The sequence below is a fragment of the Myiozetetes cayanensis genome, unplaced genomic scaffold, assembly GCF_022539395.1.
Source record: "Myiozetetes cayanensis isolate MyiCay16 unplaced genomic scaffold, myiCay2020 scf24, whole genome shotgun sequence".
NCBI lineage: Eukaryota > Metazoa > Chordata > Aves > Passeriformes > Tyrannidae > Myiozetetes > Myiozetetes cayanensis.
Genome location: NW_026087456.1, coordinates 9750061 through 9767215, shown reverse-complemented (window position 1 = coordinate 9767215; position 17155 = coordinate 9750061). Strand labels below are relative to the sequence as shown.

Genomic DNA, 17155 nt, shown 5'->3' with positions numbered 1-17155 from the left:
TTCCCTTGGCCTAGGGCAGCAGCAAGGCATTCCAGACCCTTCCAACACATTCCGTGTTTTCTGTTCAGTTGCTGTTACTCATTTCAGGAAGGAGACAAAACTGGAGAGGATGAAATTCTGTTCCTTATGGTATCCTTGAGATCTAGGTTTTCCACAGCTCCAGGGAAAGTAGGATCTCTGAAATGTGTCCGACTTAACTGCCTTTGAAAGCGCCACGATTAACACATCCTGGGGTTTTTATATCCATCTGAAAAAGGGCTAAAAAGGTTTCACACTGATTGTTTACAAGACACTTGTATGATCATGACCTGTCTGATGGACCAACCTGCCCAATTTCCTTCATAACCCCCCCTCCCCGATCTGTTCTCCCCTGACAAAGCACTACACTAGCAAAGCTGGCACGAACTACCTGGTTGTGGTGGGACTGGGGAAGGTGAGGACTTCATGTCCAGAGAAGCCTTCTCAGATAGCTGTTATGTCCTTCCAGTAATAGCTGGGGAACTGGCAATTTCAGCATCCAAACTGCATTACCGTTTCACAGAAGATTTCTCATTCACCTTTCAGCAAAAAAAGGTGACCCATTCCACAACTGAATTAAGAGTCAGCACCATCATGCCAGGAAGTGAAGGGAAATATAGGGATTCACCAACAGATTATACAAGCTCAAACCAAAAGCACTCAGCTTACAGCACTTTTCCCAGGAACTGGAAGACAAGGAATGTCAAAAGCAAGCTCTGTCTGGAGTGAGACTGCAACACTCCAGTCAAGAGTCATAAGCTAATCATCTTCAATTCTATCAGCATCCTCTTATTCTTACACCATCCATCTCCAAAATTCCCGTGGTTCCCATCTGTGCAGTGGTTTTTCTCTCCTCTTCAAGGAGCCCCTACAGTTTTGCTGTACAGAGCAACCGCCCAATGCAAATCCAAACGTACCTGGCACAAAGGTGAAAAAGGGAGACAACATTATATGAGCATTTTCAGAAGCGTGAGATTACTGCCACAAATTTTTGTCTAAGGGGAGGTTTCTGTAAGAGATCTTCCTTTCAGTAATCCATGTTTTCACTGGGTAACACAATGCCCAAGTCTTTAGTCCAAGGACTTTGAACACGCTAAAGAACTCTGGGCTTGGGCAAAACACAAGACTGGAAACACGTTCAGAACAGCCAACCTGGGACAGGGAAAATCCTTCTTCAAACAAATGAATATATATTCCTTTCTCATTCCACACATGAAAGACTGGTGACAGAAAAGTTGTGTATAACGTAAGCACCATGTACAGCTCAGAAACATTCACAGTAACACCTCTGCAATCCTAGGGCAGGTACCAACCCAAGAGATCTCCACATCAGCACGTGGAAATTTGAGTGCAAGCTCTTGAGCAGTTTAAGTGCAGACACATTCCTTGCTAAGAGTTAAAAAACCCTTCAATCAGAAAAAGTCACTTTTTAGAACTAAGTCTCCTCCTCCTCTTCGAGTGGCCTCATCCATAATTTACTTCTATGCATAAATTCCAACTTAGTGAACATTGTATCAAGTATTTCCACGTCAAATTGTAATCCAAGATCTGCTGGATCGGGATGGCCCTGCCTTCCTTCTCCTGGCTGTGAACCAGGTGGTTGTTTCAGCAGCTCTACATTCAGATATGCTGTCTGCAATGAATTCACACTTGGTTAATACCAGATTTTGAAACCTGTCCCGAAGGCAGGACCCCTAACAACGTACTTTATGTTTCCTTCCTTTACAAAGCACTCAATAATCAGAGTTACCTAGCTGGCATCTTCAACTTCACTGACTAAAATGGCTGGAAACCCTACTCCATTCACTGGCAGTAATACCAAGCCTGGACTTTAACAGAGAGCACGCCGTTAGATAAGGCTAAAGAAGGAAAAATATATAAACTGAATAAAAAAAAGGAGATACTACTGTGATCTCTATTTTCTTTTAATATGGTTGTTCACTTTGGTTTCATCTGAGGTTACCTGGGGACCACAGCACAACTCCCAGCATTTCCTGTCAGTGTAGCTGCACCAGCTGCCAGATGGAAACACGCTCAGCGGAACACTGGAGTTCAACACCTCCTGTTCCCCCACGTCTTCTGTGTTGGGTCCTCAGAAATAAAAATCACAGGTTTGGTTCATCTCAGATTATCAGCAGATACAACAATTACCCTGCAAAAGTTTGCCCTCAATCCAAGATGTGCTTGCAGCAGGAGCCTGGTTTTAGTGCAAGACTAACCCTAAAGACTTTCCAGAGTCCGAACCCAAAAAAATCTCCAGGAGTCTTCAAAGGCATAACTAACCCCCTCAGTGCCCTGACAAGTGAGGCTGAGGTCCCCTGTCAACCCAACACATGTGCACCCCCTTCCCACAGCAGCACCTCTTCCCCTCCACCACACTGAAATCACATCATACACACAGAGCCTAAACAATGACTGCACTATGACAAAACTTCAGAAATGCTTTGCAAGTTCACAACAAGTAAAGAAAAATGAGACTGGCTGCACAATACTTTGGTTACAAATCAATTGCTTCAGTTACTTCTATTGACAAGTATTCCAATGGTTTGTGAAGGCTGCATAATCCGTAACAGCCAACTCTGGATTACAACAAAAGCCCCCACTGAAGACATAAGGACATAAGCCTTTCTTGAAAACATTTTGAGGGGGGGTTCTTTCAATGTAAAATATATTTTAAATTAATTTAGAGTTCTACTAGCAACCTTACTTTAAGTGCAATTCTCACTCCAGAAAGAGCTGAGTGAGTGTGTGTCACTGGGTGTCACCGCTTCACACGCTTCTCCAAACCAGTAACAGTAAAATCACTGGAGGCACAACGGAGGTCTCGGCCATACTCTGACATAAGTAAGCAGTGCTGGGACACAACACAAGTGTTCCAGAGCACGGCAGGAATTAGCATCCACATCAGCTTTCATAACAAACGCCACACTTGGCACAGCTGTTCCGCCAGCGCTTGGCTAAAGAGGCACAGAGGAAGCTGTTCCACCCCAACTCAAAGACACAAGTTTCTCAACTCCAAGACACAAGTGCATTTCCATGGAGTGATTTTCCACAGAACTGCAGGCATTTCCCCTGCATACAAGCTCCAGAAAAGCCCTCTTCCCGAGTTCAGCACAGAAAGTTGGCCACTATATTTATCCCTGAGGAGATCCTGGATCAAGCTGATGCTTCACAAAAATACCAGAGCGCTGTTATGCCAACTTTCACTTCTGTTAGTGGCAGAGATGGACAGAAGGCATATGTTCATCCATGGAGCAGACTGCTATGTTCAAAGTGCTTTTTTCCTCTAAACCAGTTTGTTTCTTGTCTTATGGTTATATAACATCACAATTGTGCTTTGTGACTTCTTCAATCAGTGTCCAAAGTGACTCCTTTGCTGCACTGCACTAAGCCACGCAAAAGTGATGGCCATAAACCAAAATGCTGCAATATTTGAATAAAATCCTGCTTTGTTCTTCCCTTTCTCCCTGTTCTTAATACACTGCTTTCAAGAACTTGAACAAATACCAGAGACAAAAAGTCAGTGCTGATTTTATCTCACGAAGCTTTAAGTTTTTGAGCCTCATGCAAAAGAATTCTGTGTGATTTATCTGTGCCAGCCACTTCCAAAGAGAAGATCCAGAGGAAGCGTCAAGAGGACTAGTTTGCCCTTGAAGACAAAAATTCCCCCTGATCTGTACCACTCTTACCAACTGGAGCCCTCGGAGACAATGCAAGTGTTTCTCTGACAGGTCTTTAAATGAATTATCCCCCGAAAGAGGCTGTGCTCATCCTCCTCCCTGCCTGTTCCTGGCTCTTCGCTGTGTCAGCACAAGCTCTTGTGCCTGACAAACTGGATCCAGGAACTGATCAACTGGAAACGTAGTTTTTCTGTTGCTGAGGGTTTTTTTTTTTTAACGAGATCATTTCCCAAGGGGTTGGGAGGAGCAATGAATGCCTTTTTTTTTTTTTCCCTCCCTTCCTTCAAGCCCAACTCCCCCAACTTCAGTAGGATTAGTACCCACGCTGACACAGGGGCTGAACAACACTGAGCACTTGAGGGAAAAAAACCCACTAAGTCACATCATGACTTGAAATGTTCAACTTCATGAAAGCATTGTTCCCCGTTCTGGGGAGGAGAACAATCCACACCTGCACAGCAGCATCCAGAGGAAAATTCCGCTGGCAAAGCACTTCAGGACAAGACTGAACCAAAGGCAAGAAACAGCTGAAGTTTGGGAACGATAAAGCTGCGGGACAGGAAAACATGTGAGTCACCTGCCAGACACAGACGCACGAGGGAGCTTCTCCTTCAAGTGTTAAGTTCTGCTCCCGTGTGTGGGAAGAACTGGGAGGAAAAGCCGGGAGGATAACAACGACCTTCCTCCTCTTATCTCTGAATCACTCCCTGCCCTCCAGAGAGCTTTCAGATATTCCCTGTCTGCCGGGGCTGCAACCCCCACGACTGCTCCCGCACAGCTGGACAGATGTGCAGGCTCAGAAATAGCATTCCTTGTTCATCAGGGCAAGGGCAAATCCAACCTGAGCCCAAACACAAGGCAGCCCCCCTAGCAGCACTAAGAACTCGTATCACTGTGTGCAGGATGCCTTCATTTTTTACTTAAAAAAGAAGTAAAAAAAAGATCTAGACACTTAACTTTTTGACTGTTTCAACTTGCACTCGAGGAGAATGGAGACCAGAACCCCAAACCGATATCCTAAATAGCAATATTTCATCATATTTTTTAATATTCCAACATTTTTTCTAGCATCTGAGCAACTGCCTATTTGCACATATTACCCATTCTTGATGATTAACACCACATAAACTATTGGGGTGGGGCAGGGAAGACATAAAATCAAGGTTCATTTCAGCTCATTTCCTAGAATACACCATTATACTCCTAAGACTTGAGGATGCAGCTGAAGCAGAGCAGAGAAAAACCAGCTGTACATCAAACACCAGTAATGTCAATTTGTCAAAAACTGCTTTGGGCAACGCCAACAAAATCACCCTAATGACAACGTGCAGCCTAGAAGAAAACACGACAAGCACACCCAAAGATGTATTAAAAGGTACGCCTGGCTTCATGGCTGATTTTTAGCCCGGTGTCCAACTATTACCTCATGTGAAAATGAGGTGACACAACACTTAAGTAACACCTTCCCGAGGCTTTGGATGGCACAGGGGGACAAATGTGGCTGACAAACATCTGGAACACGTTGATAACCTCTTCAAGCACCGATTTGCACAAAGCACTGCTCGGTGAAAACAGAGAGGAAATGCTGCCCTTCATTGGTCAAGATGGGATTTTTTTTCCCCCAGAATTCCTGTGGATGCTGCGCAATGACTGCATGGAGGTCACCAGAATTCCCCCACAAACACCGGGACATACTGATATTCCCTGGCAAAGGTAACCTCACGTTAAGGAAGACTTTTTCCCTAAGTGCACGTGTTAGCTAAATGCCCTTGCCCAAAACATTTGCCAGGATTAATCCTTCCCCAGGATTTCTTCTGTTAACAGGGTTTTCTTTCTTAACAGACCAAAGGTTACGGACACGACAAAGCTGCACACTGGTGCAGAAGCTCTACAGACACAGCACTTTCAGTTTAGTCACCTACAAAGACACCCCATCATCAAACCAGGAGAACACCATTGCAGAAAAAAAAAACAAGGCAGAACCCAGCCAGGATTCTGCTCAAATGGCCTAAAACCACTGATATCAAGTTTGAGCAATTTTTATTTGACACCAAGTTAACCCCAGAAACAAAGGTTTCTTACTTGTCTTAGATCTGCAGCACTGCACTGATTTTTCAATTCCCAAATCCAACTGCCAAATCAGCTATATCCTAAATAAGCACCAACAGTTTTGGTTTTAGAACACAGACAGAGGGGGAAAAAACCAAACATACGTAATCCCATTTGCTTTCAACCTTGACAGATGAGGAAATTCTCTCAGCTAAATCTCTTCCAGAGAAACTATTCTCTTTAAAGAACTGAATCACTGGCTTAAAATATGGGGTGTTTGGCTCCAGCCTGCACAGCAGAATTATGTTTATAGGGACATTTCCTGAAGAAATATCCAAGGAAGTAAACAAATTCACATGGTGCCACCAATAGTGAACTCCACCTTCTGAAGTGGTCACTTTATGTAGGGGCTTCTCTTTCAACCCATATATTCAGTTAATTACTTCAATTAAGTAGAGCAGACAAAAGAAAATGAATAATATTTATGATTTCTTCAAAAATTTACGTGCTAGGCGTAATCACACTGATTTGGCTGCAGCCTGAACAGGAAGGCATGCTAACCATTTTTGCCTAATGCTTCCTGGGGTCAGTGGCATTCACCTTTCGACAGCCCTGGGATTAGCCCTGATACTTCAGGGATTTTTAAGAACCATCCTAAGGGATTTCACTATTATTTCCTCTTTTGAAGGGAGGAAACAAAGCAGTGCTGGCAGAACCAGCCAAAACAGAGAGAAAAAAAGAGAACTGCACTGTAAACAGCGTGGCAGAGCCCGGGGCTGAGGCGCAGCTCGGGATGTCACCCACTCCCAAGGCCAGGGCCACACCAGCCGCACGCTCAGTCACGTCCCCGACACCCAAGGACACCAAAGGAACGGCAGCAGAGCGAGCACATGGCCCAGCACTCAGCCAGCCCTGCACCACCCAAAGGCCTTATCCCAGGACTCTAACTAAGACAGCTGGGGCTAAAACAACCAGATTTGTAAAATGAGTTCTGCGTTTCCAACCAGCTCACTTGAACACTTGAGCTCTGCGAGCCTTTTCCAATGTGAGTGTGACACCCCTGCGTCGGTAACGCTCCTCAAACCACACCAGGAAGGCTGAGATTTCACATTAACACCTCACATCTGAAACCAAAGGATTAACAGTAGTTTCTTCTGTATGAAGACATTTTAGAGGACCTGTGCTGTTTTGCTGTTCTACTCACTTCATCTTACTAGCTCAGTTCAATTACTAATGCAATTGCAGCTGAAAAGACAAACATGAACTTGTATTTACAGCAGGCCCAAGTGATACCAAGAATGCTTAAAAAACTGCCAAAGCATCTCAAAAAGCATCCTTTGCCTAGGACAGCACTTTGAGGTACAGTTAATGGAGGATTGTGTCCTGGGAAGCTAATTTGCACATCATGGAAGAATCCCGTGACAGGAAAAAAATGGAAGAGAGTACAGAAGCAAACATAAATCCAAAATGGAGCTACACCTTGGATCATCATGAAACTCAGGGAGAAAACCGAACTTACAGACTCTTGAGATGGACAAAGTATCGGGAAGAGCAATTAGAAACCTGACTGCCAACAGCAAACCTCCTCTAAGTTCAAAGACTAGAAATCAGCTTGGGAACAGTTTTTATTACACAACCCAACCTTTCTGTGTTAAACAAGAGAAGCCCTAATGCACTCTGGACATCAGATTTTCAAGTAGCAACTTGCTACCAGAAATCATTAATATTTTTCACTATTTGTTGAAGACAAATAGGGAACAAAATCACTACACACGAGAACACCTTCAAGGAAGCTGCACCCTGACCTCCCCTGCTGTGTAACTCCTACTGCCATTTTTCTCGTACCTCAAGATTCCTTCTCCTGTGTACTGAGAAAAGCTATCATTTTTTACTAACTCATTTTTAGGGAAAAGGCAATTTGCCATTTGCAGACAGCACCAGACCACGCTACCTAAGATCTTGGGGTTTTGCAGTAATTTGCTGCAGTTTAAAAAGAAAAATCAACCTTGAGGGTGGCCATGAACAGTGTCATAGGAGCTCATTAAGTTGCTGGTTCTAAATTTCCGTTTCGCTTCTGCCAAAGCCCTCTCCAGTGCCCGTGCTTCCACACGGGGATCCAACAGAGTTCAGACACAGAGATGAAAACACCCGATTACAACTCTTTATTCCGTTCCATCAGCCCAGCAACACGTGAGCCAAACAATGTCTTCCCACTCCCGGGGTTTCTGTGACTTCAGATCTGCCAGGTTTCCCCTCAGAAAACCTCGCACTTGTTGCTACTCCTGATTTTTTGAAGCTGCCTCGCTAGCAGCCAAATCTAGAAGCACTTTGCTTCAGAGATTAGAGAAGTCTTAATGTATTAGGCATGGGAAGGGCAAAAAATAGCCTAAGACAAACTGTCTTAAGTTTACAGAGATAATGAAGGGAATGGCTGGGAGGGAACACCAGCGTCTGCAGTGTTCCCACAGTAGTTTCCAGTTACAGCAAAACCAGAAACTTATATTTCTTTTGTGTTTTTCATTCTGTGCCTTCCAGACAGACAGCGGTCAGAAGACCACAATCCAACTGCAGAGCTGGGCACAACTCAAGTAAATCTGAAATTAAGAAAAAAATTAACCCCCAAACAACTAAAAAACCCTTTGTTTCTACCGTGGGATTTTTTTTTTTTAGGCTTCTAAAAGCCAAAACCAATCACGAGGTTGCTTTCAGACAAGGAAACCTCCCTTTTGCCGAGAACACTCCAAACACATTTCCTCCCCAGGAGCTGCTGGGAACGACTTTGAAGTTGGATGCTCTGCTCCATTAATCAGGCCATCCCCACGTTCACATTCCCAAAAACTGTGACTCCAGCTGCACCATTTTATCCTGAAGTCAGTGGGAGAAAGACTAGAACAAATTTTTGCAAGCAACCCGCACAATCAAGAAAAGGAATAATTACAAATGACACCGATGGCATACATTTTGCCATGAATCCTGAACTTCATAAACTCAGCATTATCCACTTGCTTGTTTAGCACTGCTTAATATTTCATCCCAGACCACCCAGTCTGGCAGAGCCTCCACTTACTGCATGATGAAACCATCAGGGAAGCTTCCAGATGCCCCAACTGCCTTCCCAGCTATCAGTACCTATAGCACATGTCACACTGTCAAAATGAAATGAAAACAGAGCCGAGTATTCTGCCTCATGATATTTAATAATTTGCTTTTTTCCGTCTCTCTGCAGGTCTCAAAGCATGTGAAGTAGGTGCCTTAGGTTCTGTAAGGCAGATAGAGGCTCGCCTCATGTAGGGAATTCCTCAGCAACTATCTGTACCCCTTGGCTGTCTCTGCCCTTCTTGTCACGCTGCACACGCCATTCCACCTGAAAGCTCCCAGTAAAAGGAGCCATTGGGAAGAACGGCCTCTACATGGACCACTACACAGACCTGTGATTTTGCCAGTAAGTCTCAGTCGACACAAATTCTGTTTCCATCACACACAGCTAAGCTCAGGGCTTGTCAACTGATACATCGAAGTCACTGAAGGGCCACACACCACCACAGCAAAGCTCAAAGGATTCTGCTCAAGAGAGAGCTCTCCAAGCATCTGTAGGACTGCTGGACACCACAGTTTGGCACCAAGACAGTTATCCTATGAGTTTTACACCTCAAAAACTTCTACCTACACAATGATGTTCACTTTCCTGAAACTCAGCACTACAGAAACAAAATGCCGGGTGTGAGGACTTGTTGTGACGCGTTTCTTGTGTGCAATTTATCTCGGAGCACGTGGATAAAATGCTTCTTGTATCAACTTTAGCAGGGATAAAATGCAGAGTGCTGCCTGACCAGGGAAAAACCTATCAGCATCTTGACCCAGCCCTTCCTCGAACCTATCAGACTCTTCCTTCCTGCTCAATTTCTAACAGAAATGCAGATGTACCACTTGAAAGTCAAACCGCTCCGAAACAGAGTTCAAAGAAAAGCCAATAAACTTCAAGTGGACGTTTTTTGAGGACACTACTGGAAAAAAAAAAAAAAGGAAAAAAAAAAAGAAAAAAAAGGCGGAAGTGCAGGTCCAGCTGAGGGGGTTACAGAATTAAAACCACCCAGCAAAGATCTGTGTGCGAGCACGGATGTAAATTAGGACCTTCCAGCCTCGCCTGGCCTTTCCCGGAGATACCTACCTGAAAAACCGAACATTAGACAAAACGCAGTTATTAATGTTTCTCTGGGCTCGGCTCTGCTTTACACGGAATCAGGGCTGCTGGCAGCTTTGGAGAGGGCGCTGAACGACAGCGGGACACCCCGGGCTGTCCAACAGCCTTCGACTCGGCTGCACCTTCACCCGCTTTCCCTCCACCTTCACCTGCTTTCCCTGCACGCTCCGTCCAAGATGACCTATTCCCAAATCTGGGAGCACCCACACCTTCCGAGACACGCATGCTCCGGCCTGTCCCCGGAGCCCCATCCCGGGCGTGCCAGCAGCATTTCCACCGCCCAGCCATCGCTCTCCGGGCTCCCATACCCATCGCGATACGGCACATGGCACGCAGCACGGCGGCAGAGGGCACCTGCTGCAGCTCCCGGGCCTTTCCCTTCGGGATAAAGCCACACCAGGCTGCAAGGCGGCCGCTGGCTGCCGCTCCCAGGGAGCCTCCAACCCCCGGGGAAAACCGTGGGGGACAGCGGGGGCCGCTCCCCGCGGCGGGGGTGCCCGGGGGGCAGCATCGGCCGTGCCCTGGCCACGAGGTACTGCCCCTTCTCCCCGGCGGTGCCGCAGGGCCGCGGGCGGGGGGAGCCGGCAGCGGGCTGGAATTATGAAACCGGATCATCGGGGAAACCCCCGGGGCCTCCCTCCCGCCGTACCTCGGAGACCTCCTCTTCCTCCTCCTCCTCGTCGTCGTCGTCTTCCTCCTCCTCTTCGTCGTCGTCTTCGTCGCTGCCGTTGTTGCTGCTCTCGCTGCCGCCGCCGCCGCTCTCGCTGCTGCTGGCCGGCCGGGCCGCCCGCCCGCCGCGCTTCGCCTTGCCCGGCGCCGCCTTCTTCTTCAGCAGGAGATCGCACACCCGCACCAGCCCCGCCGCCCCGGGCCCACACGGTGAGGGGGGCGCGGCGGGGCCGCTCGGCCCCTCCGGGGGACCGGGCCCCGCCGTGGCGCTGCCGGCCTCACCGCCGCCGCCCTCACCGCCTCCCTCCTCCGCCGTCACCGCCGCCGCCACCGCCGCGCCGACCGCCTTCTCCATGGCCGGAGAGGAAGGAAAAGGAGGAGGAGAAGGAGGAGGAGGCGCCCGCGGCCGCCGCTGCCTCGGTCACCTCTAGCGCCGGCGCCGCCGCCGCGCCAACTCTCGCGATACTTCCTGAGGCGGCCGCTCGCGCCGCTCCCGCTCGCCGCGCGCGCTCGCCGCTCGCGCTCCCGCTCTGCCCTCAGGCCGCGAGCCCGCGCCCCTCACGCCCCTCACGCCCCTCTCCCCTTCCAGGCAACCGGAGCGCGGCGGCGGCGGCGGCGAGACCACCCTCCGCTTCCTTCCTTTCCTTCCGCCCGCGCCGCCGCCTCGGTCACCGCCCCGGCGCCGGAACCGCCGCCGCGTCATCACCCTCAGCCCTCACCCCTCAGCCTCCAGCCTTCAGCCTGCCACGCCTCGGTGAGGGGAACGGGACCCCCGGCCAAGCCACCCGCCCCGGGAACGTCTCCCGGGAGTGTCCCCCGGGAGGCTTCCGCGGGTGCGGCGGTGCCGAGCTGCCCGGTCAGAGCGGTCTGTGGGGCCAGCGCTGTCCCCCGGGCGTGAGGGAGGGAGCGCGCGCCCAGGGCGGGAAACCCTCCTGAGGGAGCGGCCGGCAGGGACACCCCACAACGCGCACAATTCGGGTTAAAAGCGGTGTTCCCTCACACAGTGCGGCCAATGTGCATTAAAAGATAACCTCCCAACCCCTTTTTTAAAAAAGAAACTGTTGGGGCGTCGCTGAAAGTGTAAAATAAATTAGTCCGAGTGCGGTGCCGAAACCGCGACGCGCGGAATTCCAGTTAAAGGTGATGTTCAGGGAATGACCGAAGGTGGCGCTTCGTGCCCTGCTGTAGCTGGCAAGGTGGTGGCCGGTCAAAGGTTGGATTTGATGGTCTTTGAGGTCTTTTCCAACCTAAATAATTCTGGGGTTCTGTGCTCTTCCATACAGTTCGTTCTCACTGGAGACTGTGCATTCAAAGGTAACCCCCAAAACCCTGTTTTGAAACAACACCACTGAAAATGGCAGAAACATCAAAATTCCTGTGTCAATTAGACCGTGTTCCTTTAATGACACCTGTTAACTGTATCACTACATCCCATTTCCTCCCTCAGGCCCCCACCCCAGACTTTTCATCCCTAAGATGTCCTCAGAATGTTAATGCCATCACCTCCATTGGGGCATATCAAGTTCTGCAGTATGAAAAGTTAAATGTGTTAAGTAAAAATGTAAGTTAAATATATATATATTATATGTATAAAATATATAGTTAATTTAAATACATCAAATATTTAAATTTGGGCAGTTGATGCATGCTCATTGGAGAAATGAGCTTTTTTCCAATTTATTTTTTTTTAGACCTATTGGAAATAAAAATTATACTAAGCACAGAAACATGTTGGAAAGGTCAGTCATAGCTCTAATGCAGTGGTACACTACAGATGGTTTGGTATTCCAGTTATATTATAACTATTCCAGTTCTAATTTACAGAAATGCAAAGACATTGTAGTTATTTGATTATTTGTTACCTTTTTTATTTGGCTGGTGTTGGAGAGCACCACTTTTTTTTTTTTCCCCACTAAAAATAATGTAAATGCATTGATTTTTACTGGCTTCTATTGAGGTACAAGCACAGATTTGGCATTATTATATATATATAAGATATTATGTATTATTTAGCATTTATGTTGTACATTATTTGCTATATTGCTATACTGTCATCACAAGAGGCAGAAAAAAGAACTGTGAGTGAGTATAGGTAACCTCAGCCCTAGCACCTGAGATTCACCATGTGGTATGACAAGGATGAGCCTGGAAAAGTGACCTCATCCTCATTGTTTAGTCCCAGAGGTGACTGACTTGTTTGAGCAGATCACACGTCTTGGATTCCTTTGGCTGTACAAGCAGCCAAACAAGTTGTCCAAATGCACCAAATTGACCCGGCTGGATTTGGGGAGGGCAGTTGCAGGGCTGGGTTTTACTCTTTGAGCTGTTAGTTGCCCTCTGTGTGTATTTGCAGGGTAGGGTAAGGTGGAAATGGCTGAAGGGTCCTTGTGCCGCGTTAAGCTCTGTTACACTGTATCACTAATCTGCCTTTCATGCTGGGGACGTTTGCACCTAATTCCAGGTATCCCTTCAAGTTGTTAGGCTTGGAGAGGGTCCAGTTTCTTGCTGATGAAAGCGAGGGTAGTATTTTATCTCTCTGCAGGGTATTCCCAAGGCCCGGATGAGATGGAGGAGTTATTACCAGCACCACTTGTGTTGGCATGGGCAGCGTGGCCTGTCGGAGGCTGTTTGTTCAGTTTCTTTTATGGGGTGACCTCTGTCCTGTTCAAAGAGTGGCACCTCCTCACCCTGCACTGCAGAGCAAGGCCTTTTCCTCCATTTTTATAAGATCCAGTTTATGCCTGCTCTCCTTGCCCCCCTCCTTTGAGCCTTCTGTGCTGGAATGTGTCCAGAGAAGGGCCTGAGGAAGGGTCTAGAACATAAGTCATGAGGAGTGGCTGAGGGAGCTGGGGGAGCGCAGCCTGGAAAAAAGGCTCTGTGGAACAGCCGACACATTGAAAACCTCCTCTGTGGTGTAATTATCTGTATGGATCTGCTTTCAGTTTCGTTTGTAGCTGCTGGAAGCAGTGTCATCATCAAGGTCAGGAAGCAGGGGGAGTGAATTTGTTTGCAATTAATACAGGAACTGAAAAAAGTTTCTAACTTTTAGCATTTTTAACCCAAACTCATGGCTGCTACATCTGCCACAAGGCTACCAAGATGATTAATCAAATAAACTATAAAATTATTCCAAGACCTAAAGCCTGCCGTTCTCACTAGTGATGGAATGAGTGAATATGGTTATCTTTGATACATACTGTTTTGCAGCTGTTGTTTTTGTTCATCTCGTTCTGGGAATTGGGAAGCCCAGACTGTATTGTTTCAACAAGCATACCAAAGCAACAGGCTCACTGCACCTCCTTGGTGCATAGCATTGTCTCCAAAAAAACCAACCAAACAAAAGGAAGATCCATCTGAAATGGGAGGCAAAATAAACTGAAGTTAGACCATCATGAATTATTTTGAATGGACATAATAAAATCAAAGTTGTTCAGCATTGATGGACTGCTGTCCAAGGCAAAGGGAGAAAGAAGGAAAAAAGCACGAATGTCTCTACTTCAGAAAAGTACTGTTTTCTGTGATGTACGTTTTAAGATTTGTCTAAAAAACTCTGTTCTAATACCTGTAAATTACATGTGGAAAAGAATGATTAAAAGCTGATTTTATGCAGCCATGACATTTGCTTTAAATTCCATTTTGTAATCATCTCTAATTCTGCATTACAGCAAGGTTCCTGTGAACGTCTCAAGTAGTGTGGCCTTGAGAGTAAAGAAAATGAAGACAATCCAGACAGACCGAGAATTTAAGAACAGTGGTGCTGACTGGGGAGAAGTGCCTGGAGTTACAGGTAAATTTACATCACTGTTACCACTCAAACCCCACACTTACATTCCAATTAATGCTCAAACACTCCCAGTCGGAAAGCCACTTCTGGATCACCTCTGCCTGCAGTTTAGTGTGGTAAACCAGGTGAACTGCCTTTTGTTATACTTATCCATCATAAATGCCACTTGGAAATAGCCCTATATGTCCCTCTCCAGTGTCTTGAGAACGATTTGTATTCCATCTCAGACACCAGGTTTACATGTCCTGATAGTTGCCCTTAAAACATCATGCCAGCTTTGACCGCTTCCTCACGGGGAGAACTGGGACAGCAAAAACAAGGCCAGAAATCAACACTTTTAACAATTGATTTGCTGAAGAAATTTGCAAGTGCTCTGTTAAAAAATAAAACATTTGTTCTGTAATATATTTAGTTCTTTGGGAGTCTTAGATAAGAAGGGGCTCGAGCACTTGAAATCCTAAAATGCATTAGTGTTCTGTGAGACTTATATTTTAACATGCACAAATGATTTTTCAAAGTGTACTTCAGGCTCCTAATTTGCTACACAGGTTTCAAAATGTTTATCCTTTGTGAGTATAAAATTGAAGAACACCATGTCAAATTGAGGCAAAGGGCATGTGGGTGAGCTTCTGGATTCTTTCTCATTCTCTTCAAACGCCGTCAGAGGTAAAAGTAAAGACAAGACAAATCGTAAGATAAAGTGATTTTTTGGGTGCACTTTATGCATGATGGATCTGTAACCCAAAAGTGTAAATGAGACCTCTCAAGCCAAAGCCACCTTGCCTGTATTTGAATATCAAAGTTTATGTGTCAAATTAATCTTTTGCTCTTTGAGGTTTGTTTTATTACTGGCATTTAAGGCAGCATCAACTGTGGACTGCACAGGAGTCAGCTAGCAAGTTAAACATTTCTTACACTTCGTGTTTTGCCTGAGTTCTACCAGTCCATAATGATAATTTCTATAGTAACCACTTTTTAAGTAAACAATTGATTAGTTCTGAAATTAGTCCTTGAAATGGCTTCTCTAGGATCAGCCTGGGAGATCTCAGTGCAAGCAGCCTTCTGCTGACATGCAGAACAACGAGGTTCAAGCTGGTTTTTACTATCTTCATATAAAGTGTGCCTTGAAAATATTTATCCTCCCAGAGTAGTTTATCTCTGGACAAGGAAGGGAGTGAGAATCTTCGTGTAAAACATGGTAAGACCTTGAATTCAGGGAAAGCAACGTAAGAAATGCCTGTGGTATCTCAAAAAGGCACATCAAGTGGAATAAGAACATTTTTTTGCAGAGTTCAAATTAGAACTAGAAAAACTGTCTACAAGCTTTCAGTGGTCTATAATTCCATAACCCCCAGGGTCCGACGGAGCCTCTGGTTTTCAGACAGATAGGGTGTGCTGTGCTACTTATTGGCTCATGCTCCATGTTGCTGGTTCCTGATCCCTGTTAGGGGGCAGTTGGATACATTTTTGCAGAAAAAGATGAAAGCTCGATGTTTCTGTTATTTCAGTTGGACTCAGTAGATGGAGCTAGCAGCCGGTAATCCACCCACAGCTAAAACTATTGTCCCTTCCCACCACTATGGAAAAGAAATGTTACTAAAGCTTTTGAGTCTTAAACATATGTGTCCTAAAACAGAGATGGATTTTTTCATTCTACAGTAAAAATAAAGTGATTCTTTTTGTGTGATTTATTTCAGCAGGCTATACACAGATATTGTTTCTTATGTGACATTTACAGTGCCATTGACTTTAATGCAAGATAATTACAAAGTTAGGAGCTGCCTTGAATAGCTTTGTGTTCCTGAATGAGTGACCTTTTCAATAAGGAGAAAAAATGCTGATAGGGTGAATTTTCCTTTTTGTCACTTGTCTTCTCCTTCATGAATATGAATTAATTTATATTTCTAAAAGAGGAAGTACCTCAAAAGTCAGCCAGACATTTACCTGTAGCTGTCTGGTGCGTGAACCTGTGAGTGTGTTGAAAGGTAGGTCTGGACCTTTTATTCTCATTCACAAATTCTGATGCACAGACTCAGCCTGAAACATCTGATTTGTTTTCTCAAGTGTGTCATTTGCAATTGTAGACAAGGTATTAATTTCCAGTACTTAACATTGTGTTCCAGAGCTCAGTTTGAACACAAATTCCCAAGTTTATCTTCAGATATTGCTACAGTCTCTCCATGTTCACCAAAGCTCTTAAGTGCCACTTAACTTCAGTGAGTTTTAAACCACCTTGGATTCGGCAAAGCACTTCACCTGTAGCCTTTAGGCACCTTAATTCCAAATCCTGCAGACCTCTTTGTTAAACAGTGACAGTCACTAGCCAGAAAAGCTGTTGAGAATTTTTGGAATTCTTTATCAGCATTACCTAGTACCTTAAGGAACTTCTCACCTTCTCTATTTCAAATATCTTTTGTTAATTTAAAAAGACCCATGTAGCGACAATGAAAATGGTTCTCAACAAAAGTACTTCTACAAGCCTTACACAAATACTTTGCAATAGGAGCATCAAATAAATCACACATTAATTATTATTAATCAACAAGTCAAGTTTTCTCTCCCATCATTAATCAAACCCCAACAAGAGCTGGGGTTTTTAGACACATCATTATGGCAAATTCTCTAAAACTGGCTCTTTCTTTGCCCACAGGAACGTGAAATTTTTTTCAATTTCAATGTCCACGGCCTCCCTGTGCAAATAGTTTAGTCAACAGTAGGTGGCAGACATATCCCACGTGAAAGCTTGGAAGAGGC

The 17155-nt window shown here is 45.7% G+C and overlaps 1 protein-coding gene and 1 long non-coding RNA gene across 3 annotated transcripts in view; one reads left to right on the top strand and one right to left on the bottom strand.

Annotated features, from left to right (window-relative positions):
- ANKRD17 (ankyrin repeat domain 17) overlaps positions 1-11104 on the bottom strand; it is a 69116-nt gene extending 58012 nt beyond the window's left edge. For both annotated transcript variants that reach the window (XM_050320615.1, XM_050320617.1), the window contains exon 1: positions 10598-11104. In XM_050320615.1, coding sequence (XP_050176572.1) covers positions 10598-10972 — 375 coding nt within the window. In that variant the 5' untranslated portion in view covers positions 10973-11104. The remainder of the gene's footprint in view (positions 1-10597) is intronic.
- A 109-nt stretch (positions 11105-11213) lies between these two features.
- Positions 11214-14584, top strand: LOC126642754 (uncharacterized). The gene is made up of 3 exons (XR_007629524.1): positions 11214-11371; positions 12065-12178; positions 14283-14584. It is a non-coding gene; the product is annotated as an uncharacterized LOC126642754 (long non-coding RNA).
- The last annotated feature ends 2571 nt before the right edge of the window (positions 14585-17155 follow it).